Raw genomic sequence first — 11357 nt, 5'->3', positions numbered from 1 at the left:
ACCTTTTAATGGCTGCAATGACCAACAAGTCAATTTTTTCATAACTGAGGTGCAACATGTTAGCCTTCAAATTAGGACTGCTTAATATGTGGAACAGCAAAATTAAATTGTCCGTGCTTGATCGGTACATAATAATACATTAAAGGGATTGTGCCAAGCTTTAAACTTCTCCCTTAACCACAGGATAAGTAACTGCTAGTACCACCATTGATCACAAGAACTGGGACCATGTGTTCACCCATTTGAATGGAGCAGCAGTCAGGCATGTGCACCGCCACTCCATTCAGGCTCTATGGGACTGCCAAAGATACAGACCAGCACTCGGCCATCTCCAGCAGTTCCACAGAGATGAATGGAGTGGAGGCGTGCATGCTGCACCATTTATATGGGAGAGGATCCAGACGCTTATCGCCTATCCAGTAGATAGGGGCTACCTTTAAATCTTGGCATAACACTATTAAATTAGAGCATGCTACTGTAACGTGCAAAATAGCACACACATCTGATGACCTTTTACAAGAATGCTTACATCTAGTAGAGAATGTGCACATGTTCTAGTAATAGATGGCAGACTGTCAGTTCAACCACATCAATTATCATGGAGGGATCACATGCTCACATTTCAATACACCAGAAACGGGTAGTGCTGTCTTATAGGACAAAACCTACGTCTGTCAAAGATTGTGTGTTCACAATGGGCATATATAATGTAATGCAATGCAATAGTAACCCAAAGTTTAAGCTGTTTGAATATACAAGTACATGTAAGAACCCAGTACCTGTTCAGACTGGTACTTGGTTCACATTGCTGGCGTGTGCACTCCAGGTGTTAAAGGAGCAGTGCCATCTTCAGTACTGTGCCGTTCAAAGATGGAGAGGGAATAATTATAAATCATTCATCTTAACATTCCATAGATACAACTTTGGCTACATACATGTACCCTACAAAAACTTTACAAGCCAGTAATAATTTACACATTTACAATCTTCCTGGAGCTCTGTGCAGGCAAACAAACATTTACAAGTGAAAAAAAAAAAAATGGCTTTACATCCTTAAATATCAAAGTGCAAACTAAGTAGAAACAGAACAGAAATAGGCACTTCTCTCCTCCAGTGCTGAGGAATCTCGACAACAGGACCCCTTAACCCTTTGGTGACATTTAAATGACCCCATTATCTTGAACACACAATGAAGCAATCTCTTGCATAAAGTTTATTACAGCTGGTGGTATGATGTTCTTTGTAGTCCCTTTCCATGCTTGGAGAGTCTGCTGCACAAGAGCCGGATTACAAGGAGCAGTGTCACACAGCATATATACCGATGCCAACTGCACACCCCACGGTACACCTGTGGTATGAAATAGGAGGTTTGGTACATATTAGGCTTACATACAAACAATAGAGAACATGAATCAATGTTTGCAAAGCTTTAAGTAAGTTCAGAATTCATAAAGTGTCAACAAATTAAGATCAGATGAATGTGCATTCAGAAAGTATGGGCATGATCTTTATTGAACAGCCATTTCAAGATGCCAGCGTGATTATAATATCATTTATCATTCTGTTTTTAGAACCAAAGTTGTATGCCAATTAAGGTGATCTTTATTTTTATAGCACAAACATATTTTGAAGCACTTTACAATTAGAAAGTACATGTACAGGAGAAATTAGACATTACAAAGTAACAATCAACACCTCAAATAAATATGGAGGAGCAGGAAAGGAATAGCCATTTGGCTGATCCCAATGACTGTGTATGAGCACTTTTAGAGGCAGCTCGGCGTGGGGAGTGGTTAGGTTTCCCATGGCATGTAAAAATAAGTGGTGTATATGGACTTATTTTACACAGTCTGTGCTCCATGGAAGAAGGTATGCAAATTAACTTCTACCAACCAAACCCATGTGTAGACACCACTGTTTCTGGGTTTTTTCCCTTCAATAGGACAGAACAGGGTACTGGTTGGCTTAGATGACATACATGTAGCTTGGAGTTGGGTGTGTGGGGTACTGTTTCATCTCACTGATTAAACACAGCAGTGTATAGAGACTTATTTTATGTGGGGGAGGTGGAGAGGGAGTAAGAAAGGAATAAAGTACATGTACCAGAACCAAACAAGAGTTACGGTCCCAACCTACTGTCTGCCCATGAAAAGTAGTAAGATGGTGATGGGTTTACAAACTCTCCGAACCGGAAGACTGTCTTGTGAAGAAGACAGTTATGTGAATGGAGTTCATATCTAGCAATATATAGACCACAAAGTATATTACACACTGAAACGTATTGTACATAGAACGTGAAATAAATGACCCATACTTATTGGGGGTCATTTATCAAAAAACAGCATTTTACAACAGGCTTTGAGGTGCCTGAGAATACTCCTAATTTACGAGGAGACCTGCGTCTCATCTTAAACTACTGAAAGACAAAAATCACAAAGCAGGGCGTTCCAAGGTGATGTACCTCAGGTAAAGGAGGCCTAGGACAACAGGTAAGTAACGTTGCTCACCAGAAGAGTTGTGCAAATGCAGGCACAACTCAGACACACATGAAGCCCTCCAGAGGAAGAAACAAAGGTAACCGCAGCACTTCCCATCGGTAATCCAAACGAACCTCAAAGTTGTAGATAAAGGCCCCAAAGAAGCAGGTTGAGGAGCACATGTAACATGTTTCAAAGGTGTGCTGCATTCTTCAGACACAATCAATGCACAGTAAGAAGCACAATTTATATAAACCAAAGCAACATATAAAACTCAGATCGGATAATAAACTTAAGTAAAATCACTAAGTATAAAATATACAATAGGGGACAGTTAAAGGATGGAGACTATACATAATCATACACACAGAAAAATATATTGAATATAAATACATTGTATAAAAAAAAAAAAAAAAAAGTGATGTACTACATTCATTTCTAAATCTCACTCGTTAAATAGCCTTGAGACCCTCGGCATTAAAGTACGTAGCCAGAAGGTCCAATAAGCCTCCCTATTGACTTTTCCTAAGTGGTCTCAGGGATCTGCTCAAGAATTATTAATCTCAGTAGGGAGAAATCCTTACTAAGGACATTCTGGAAACACTATGGTTAGTCCTGCCGAAATAAATATTACTCCGATGTCGGTTCAATCTCTTTCACAAGCTGGATGGTCTGCCCAACATACTGTAGTCTACAGGGACAGGAGGGGAGAGAGATGACAGACATGAATTTAAAAACCTCCTTATGTCAAACAGCTCGTCTGTTACCTCTAACAAATATATGTATGGTTCCTCAAGTTTTGTGTCTAACAGAAACTACTGGTAAAATTGAATGCGAGACATGCTGGTCTGAACAGGGTTCAACAGTAAAGGGTTTCAAGAAACTAGGGGCCAGTACATTTTTAAGAGACTGGCTCCGCCTATAAGTAATAGTTGGTTTATTGGGTACCAACTCTTTCAGAACTTGGTCACACAACAGCAATTGCCAATGTTTGCCTAAAATATCATTGGACGTTTTAGAGGTCTCTTGGATTCATAGAAATTGTGCTCATTACCGTGCATTGACTGTCTGATGAAGAAGGCAGCACGTCTTTGAAATGCATTACATGTGCAATAAAGAAACACTTTTGGTATCCTGCGCTCCTCTTTTGGATCGTTACCTGCAGCATCATTAAATTAGGCCTATGCTCCGGCAGTCTGTGCACTCCAGTGGCTGACTGCAGTAGGTTTCAGACTTCATTTATGCATCGAAACAGACGTAAATGTTAGTGAAATTGCCGGGGCCAATGGTCAGGATGGCTTAAAAACGTCTGTGACAAAATATTGCCACATGAGCATTTAAAAAGTAGGAGAAACCAAAATATGGCAATTTTTGGCTCTCAGGCCAGAATACATCATTTTGCACTTAGGAAGTAATTGGGAAAAAAAAAAAAAAAGTAATATGGGGAACATATGACGTACCAGTAGGTCATGATGTCCTGGTACTTAAGGATACATGAGCAGGCACCCTGGGACAATGCGCGGGGGGAGGGGGGTCCCCGTGCGGCTGTAATGGGGACCCGATGGCATGGAAGGCAGCGCGATGCCTTCCTTAGGCATCAGCGTTGCCTTCCGGTGAAGAGCCTGTGAGAGTATAAAAAAAAGTTTTCCCCCCAAAAAATTAACCCCTCAGATGAACACCGTAAAAAATAAAAAAACTGTGCTGAATAAACCGATAAGCGATCAAAAAGGCGTATGCCCACCAAATTAGTACCGATCTAAGTTGCCTCATCCCACAAAAAATGAGTCCCTACCTAAGACAATCGCCCAGAAAAATAAAAAAAATGGCTCAGAATATGGAGACAAACATTTTTTTTGTTTTAAAAAAGCTGGTATTGTGTAAAACTTGAAAAAAAGAATACATATTAGGTATCGCCACGTCCGTAATAACCTGCTCTATAAAAATATCACATGACCTAACCCCTCAGGTGAACACAGTAAAAAATATATATATAAAAAAAACTGTAAAAAAAGCAATTTTTTGTCATCTTGCATCACAAAAAGTGTAATGGCAAGCGATCAAAAAGTCATAGGCACCCCAAAATAGTGCCAAACAGTCATCTCATCCCGCAAAAATCATACCCTACCCAAGATAATAGCCCAAAAACTGAAAAAACTATGGAAACACTAAAACATGATTTTTTTTTTTGTTTCAAAAATGAAATCATTGTGTAAAACTCACATAAATAAAAAAATGGTATACATAGTAGGTATCGCCGCGTCCGTGACAACCTGCTCTATAAAACTACCACATGATCTAACCTGTCAGATGAATGTTGTAAATAAAAACTGTGCCAAAACAGCTATTTCTTGCTACCTTGCCTCAAAAAAAAATGTAATATAGAGCAACCAAAAATCATATGTACCCTAAATAAGTACCAACAAAACTGCCACCCTATCCCGTAGTTTCTAAAATGGGGTCACTTTTTTGGAGTTTCTACTCTAGGGGTGCATCAAATGGGACATGGTGTCAAAAAACCAATCCAGCAAAATCTGCCTTCCAAAAACCATATGGCATTTCTTTCCTTCTGTGCCCTGCAGTGTGCCCCTACAGCAGTTTACGACCACATATGGGGTGTTTCTGTAAACTACAGAATTTAGGGCCATAAATATTGAGTTTTGTTTGGCTGTTAACCCTTGCTTTGTAACTGGAAAAAAATTACTAAAATGAAAATCTGCCCAAAAAGTTAAATTTTGAAATTGTCTCTCTATTTTCCATTAACAAAGTTTGTAAAATCCAGGGTTAACAAAGTTTGTAAAAATCAGTTTTAAATACCTTGAGGGGTGATGTTTCTAGAATGGAATAATTTTTGTGTGGTTTCTATTATGTAAGCCTCACAAAGTGACTTCAGACCTGAACTGGTCCTTAAAAAGTGGGTTTTTAATTGGGGAATGTAAAGTAATAACTATTTTTGTAGGTATTACTATGTATTATAGAAGTAGAGAAATTGAAACTTAATTTGCTAATTTTTCCAAATTTTTGGAAAATTTGGTATTTTTTTTAAATAAATAAAAATGAATTTTGGACACCATTTTACCAGTTTCATGAAGTACAATATGTGACGAAAAAAAAAATCTCAGAATGGCCCGGATAAGTCAAAGCGTTTTAAAGTTATCACCACAAAGTGACACTGGTCAGATTTGCAAAAAATGGCCTGGTCCTTAAGGTGAAAATGAGCCCGGTCCCTAAGGGGTTAAAGGAGTTATCCCACAAAATGTATTCCTATGCAATTAACAGGTCATTTCAAATAAAGTATTATTGCAATACATATGCAATAAAATAGGATTTCTTTGTACATAACCTTTTCCACTCTGGTAGTTCTCCCTGCGGTTTATCCTTCCGGTTCACCTTCTCTTGCATTCAGAGGCGGACCAACATGCAGTGCATAAAGTGATCTTATAGTGAAGGAGGTGAAGCAGCCCAGACACATTCCATTCATCCTACTTCTAAATTTACAAATGCATGTAGACAGAATTGTGGGTACCACATGCATCTCTGGGTCTATGTCAGACACTATTTTCTATGCAACGCAGGAAGGGGTTAACAAGAGCTAAAGAAAATTCATCCAGGGAAAAATAGGTGCGGATGAGCTGATGGCCCACCCACATCATGGAATGAAGGGCCTCGGATACGCAATAAAAAAAAAAAATGGTTACATTTATTGGATAATCCCTTTAAATAATGATCAAGGGTGTATGGTAAATGAAAAGCTTACCTTCTTCATTTGCATGGCTGACGAATGTAACAATAACAGAAGTAATGTTCTTCACAGCTGTAATAAATCCTTCTTTCAAACCCATCTGACAAAGATGTCCTAAAAAATGAATCCCCATACAAATGATTAAATCAAAAATAAATAGTTAACATTTCTATACATATAACAGTTCATAGCACATTTCACAAATGTGTTCTTTTAGGCTTTTTAGATACTCAATGCAAAATATTCACAGCCATGTGCAAAGGCTGGGGTATACAATGCTATACTGGAATACATCTGTCCAAATTTTTTTACTGTTATTACAAAAGGATTGACCTAAACTGCACCAACTAAATGTCACTGTATTGAAACAATTTACCGTACCAATGCAGAGGAGAATCATAGGCGCACATTTACTAATCCTATATATGGTGTAAGCTTAGACAGGCTGTCTAGAACTGCATCAGATTCATCACATACGTTCAGGCTAGATGATAAATCTGGCTCAAGGATAGCCACTTTTCTCTGACTATATCCACAATTGGCTAGCTTACTTTTTATGCCAGAATTGCTCCAAACATTTGACACAAAGTGATGCATTGCAGGCTCCACCCACTTTCTGCTAAGCCACACCTCCTCATTGACCATGTCAGAAAAGTGTAGAAAACCTAGATTTATTTTTATTTTTTTAAAGACATATTTTTGCCGCAGACACCTTAGTAAATCTGGGCCATAGTTGCAGGGGAACTGTTTCCAAGGATTGCAAACATTAATGGATTCTATACTCTATGACAATTACTGACAACACCTGATAACAGGAGAACTGGACAGTTTTTTCTGATAAGATATATTATAAAGTGTCTTATGGTCGCTTGTACTATCGATTTATTAGAAATCGTGTGAAAAGTTAGTTACCATTTAACCACTTAAGGACCACAGGTTTATTCCCCCCTAGTGACCAGGCACTTTTTTACAAATCGGCATTCCACAAATTTAGCGGTTTATTGCTCGGTCATGCAACTTACCACCCAAATTAATTTTACCTCCTTTTCTTCTCACTAATAGAGCTTTCATTTGGTGGTATTTCATTGCTGCTGACATTTTTACTTTTTTTGTTATTAATCGAAATTTACAGATTTTTTTGCAAAAAAATGAGATTTTTCACTTTCAGTTGTAAAATTTTGCAAAAAAAACGACATCCATATATAATTTTTTTTCTAAATTTATTGTTCTACATGTCTGATAAAAAAAAAATATGTTTGGGTAAAAAAAAAAAATGGTTTGGGTAAAAGCTATAGCGTTTACAAACTATGGTACAAAAATGTGAATTTCTGCTTTTTGAAGCAGCTCTGACTTTCTGAGCACCTGTCATGTTTCCTGAGGTTCTACAATGGCCAGACAGTACAAACACCCCACAAATGACCCCATTTTGGAAAGTAGACACCCTAAGGTATTCGCTGATGGGCATAGTGAGTTCATAAAACTTTATTTTTTGTCACAAGTTAGCGGAAAATGATGATTTTTTTTAAATTTATTTTTTTCCTTACAAAGTCTCATATTCCACTAACTTGTGACAAAAAATAAAAACTTCCTTGAACTCACTATGCCCATCACGAAATACCTTGGGGTGTCTTCTTTCCAAAATGGGGTCACTTGTGGGATAGTTATACTGCCCTGGCATTCTAGGGGCCCTTATGTGTGGTAAGTAGTTTGAAATCAAAATCTGTAAAAAATGGCCGGTGAAATCCTTAAGGTGCTCTTTGGAATGTGGGCCCCTTTGCCCACCTAGGCTGCAAAAAAGTGTTACACATCTGGTATCGCCGTACTCAGGAGAAGTTGGGCAATGTGTTTTGGGGTGTCTTTTTACATATACCCATGCTGGGTGAGAGAAATATCTCGGCAAAAGACAACTTTTCCCATTTTCTTTTATACAAAGTTGGCATTTGACCAAGATATTTATCTCACCCAGCATGGGTATATGTAAAATGACACCCCAAAACACATTCCCCAACTTCTCCTGAGTACGGCGATACCACGTGTGACACTTTTTTGCAGCCTAGGTGGGCAAAGGGGCCCACATTCCAAAGAGCACCTTTAGGATTTCACCGGCCATTTTGGAAAGAAGACACCCCAAGGTATTCCGTGAGGGGCATGGCGAGTTCCTAGAATTTTTTATTTTTTGTCACAAGTTAGCGGAACATGATGATTTTTTTTTTTTTTCTTACAAAGTCTCATATTCCACTAACTTGTGACAAAAAATAAAAACTTCCATGAACTCACTATGCCCATCACGAAATACCTGGGGGTGTCTTCTTTCCAAAATGGGGTCACTTGTGGGGTAGTTATACTGCCCTGGTATTTTAGGGGCCCGAATGCGTGAGAAGTAGTTTGAAATCAAAATCTGTAAAAAATGGCCGGTGAAATCCGAAAGGTGCTCTTTGGAATGTGGGCCCCTTTGCCCACCTAGGCTGCAAAAAAGTGTCACACATGTGGTATTGCCGTACTCAGGAGAAGTTGGGCAATGTGTTTTGGGGTGTCATTTTACATATACCCATGCTGGGTGAGATAAATATCTCGGCAAACGACAACTTTTCCCATTTTTTTTATACAAAGTTGGCAATTGACCGAGATATTTCTCTCACCCAGCATGGGTATATGTAAAATGACACCCCAAAACACATTCCCCAACTTCTCCTGAGTACGGCGATACCAGATGTGTGACACTTTTTTGCAGCCTAGATGCGCAAAGGGGCCCACATTCCTTTTACGAGGGCATTTTTAGACATTTGGATCCCAGACTTCTTCTCACGCTTTAGGGCCCCCTAAAATGCCAGGGCAGTATAAATACCCCACATGTGACCCCATTTTGGAAAGAAGACACACCAAGGTATTCAATGAGGGACATGGCGAGGTCATAGAAATTTTTTTTTTTTTGCCACAAGTTAGCGGAAATAGATTTTTTTTTGTTTTTTCTCACAAAGTCTCCCTTTCCGCTAACTTGGGACAAAAATTTCAATCTTTCATGGACTTAATATGCCCCTCAGCGAATACCTTGGGCTGTCTTCTTTCCGAAATGGGGTCACATGTGGGGTATTTATACTGCCCTGGCATTTTAGGGGCCCTAAAGCGTGAGAAGAAGTCTGGAATATAAATGTCTAAAAAATTTTACGCATTTGGATTCCGTATGGTGAGTTCATGTGAGATTTTATTTTTTGACACAAGTTAGTGGAATATGAGACTTTGTAAGAAAAAAAATAAAAATTTTCCGCTAACTTGGGCCAATAAAAATGTCTGAATGGAGCCTTACAGGGGGGTTATCAATGACAGGGGGGTGATCAGGGAGTCTATATGGGGGTGATCCCCCCCCGTCATTGATCACCCCCCTGTAAGGCTCCATTCAGACGTCCGTATGTGTTTTGCGGATCCGATCCATGTATCAGTGGATCCGTAAAAATCATACGGACGTCTGAATGGAACCTTACAAGGGGGTGATCAATGACAGGGGGGTGATCAATGACAGGGGGGTGATCAGGGAGTCTATATGGGGTGATCACCCCCGTCTTTGAACACCCCCCTGTAAGGCTCCATTCAGACGTCCGTATGTGTTTTGCGGATCCGATCCATATATCAGTGGATCCGTAAAAATCATACGGACGTCTGAATGGACCCTTACAAGGGGGTGATCAATGACAGGGGGGTGATCAGGGAGTCTATATGGGGTGATCAGGGGTGAATAAGGGGTTAATAAGTGACAGGGGGGGGTGTAGTGTAGTGGTGCTACATATTACTGAGCTACCTGTGTCCTCTGGTGGTCGATCCAAACAAAAGAGACCACCAGAGGACCAGGTAGTAGGTATATTAGACGCTGTTATCAAAACAGCGTCTAATATACCTGTTAGGGGTTGAAAAAAAAATCGCATCTCCAGCCTGCCAGCGAACGATCGCCGCTGGCAGGCTGGAGATCCACTCGCTTACCTTCCTTTCCTGTGAACGTGTGCGCGCGTTCACAGGAAATCTCGGCTCACGCGAGAAGACGCCAATCGGCGTTAGTGTAGCCTGGGAGAGCCGCCGCAATGACGCCTTTCGGCGTTAGGCAAGAGGTTAAAGGCTATGTACACCGTTGGGAGCTTGTTTTTGTTATTGCACTGTACTAACAGTTTTTTTCAATTAGTCTTTAAAAATAATTTTGAGCCCCTTCTCTGTACAGCCTCTGAGGGCATTTTTTTATTATTATTATTGCATTGTACTTATTTTGAGCTAAAAATAATTTTTTTCAAATGGTCTTTAAAAGTACCTGAGATGCTGTAGTAGCAGCCGGTGGATTTTCTGTCTTCTCAATCATTTGGGGAGCTGACGGTCCTTATCTCTGCTCTGACATTATAAACACTCATAGCCCAGTTCTCATCTTACTGATAGGAATGTGATTTACATAATGGTAACATCTTAGTAGTTTACAGATAAGGTTTATTAGATGACCGGCACAAAGTGAAAGTACTGTTCACAGTGTTAGAAAAATATTGGCCAATTGAAAATAAGATTTTTAGCTAAAAATGCAATAATAAGCAAAAATTGCCTCCGAAGGATTAATTAAGATTCTCTAGTAGCAGAATGTGTATTTTTACAATTTTTCATCAGCCTGACGGCTCCGTATCTCAGATCTAAACACTCATAACTCAATTCATATCATACTGAAAAGAATGTGGCTTAAATAAGTGTTTATGACCTTTTAGTAATTTAGAGATAAGGGTTATTAGATGACCGGCACAAATTGAAAATAGAATTCATACAGCTAGAAAAGTACCCTTTTTTGTGATAGAACGGCTGAATATTTTTTTTATAAAGTACAATTGAAAAAAAAATTTTTAGGCCAAAAGAGTAAATTGCAATCATTAAAAAAAACTGCCCCTGAAGGTATACACAGCCTTTAAGAAATGCCCTGGTGTTACTGACCAACAACAGTTAAGGCAAACAACCCACAGACTGTAAATGTTGGATGAAAAGGCATATTTTGACTAGATGGGGTTCTTGGAAAATTTGTGAAAAACAGTAGACCACATAATGGAACAATGTCCAGGAAACAAAAGCTCTATTTTCAATTTAATTGTCCTTTACAAGAGTCTGTAGCAAAAGTATAGGTTTCTATG

The 11357-nt window shown here is 39.1% G+C and overlaps 1 protein-coding gene across 1 annotated transcript in view; it reads right to left on the bottom strand.

Moving 5' to 3' along the window:
• Positions 1–329: 329 nt before the first annotated feature.
• ICE1 (interactor of little elongation complex ELL subunit 1) overlaps positions 330–11357 on the bottom strand; it is a 191793-nt gene continuing 180765 nt past the window's right edge. Inside the window, exons 19-20 of the mRNA XM_040434319.1 lie at positions 6232–6330; positions 330–1348 (exon numbers count right to left, since the gene is read on the bottom strand). Coding sequence (XP_040290253.1) covers positions 1161–1348; positions 6232–6330 — 287 coding nt within the window. The 3' untranslated portion in view covers positions 330–1160. The remainder of the gene's footprint in view (positions 1349–6231; positions 6331–11357) is intronic.

This window comes from Bufo bufo, chromosome 5 (assembly GCF_905171765.1).
Source record: "Bufo bufo chromosome 5, aBufBuf1.1, whole genome shotgun sequence".
Taxonomy (NCBI): Eukaryota; Metazoa; Chordata; class Amphibia; order Anura; family Bufonidae; genus Bufo; species Bufo bufo.
This window is presented reverse-complemented; position numbering and strand designations above follow the sequence as displayed.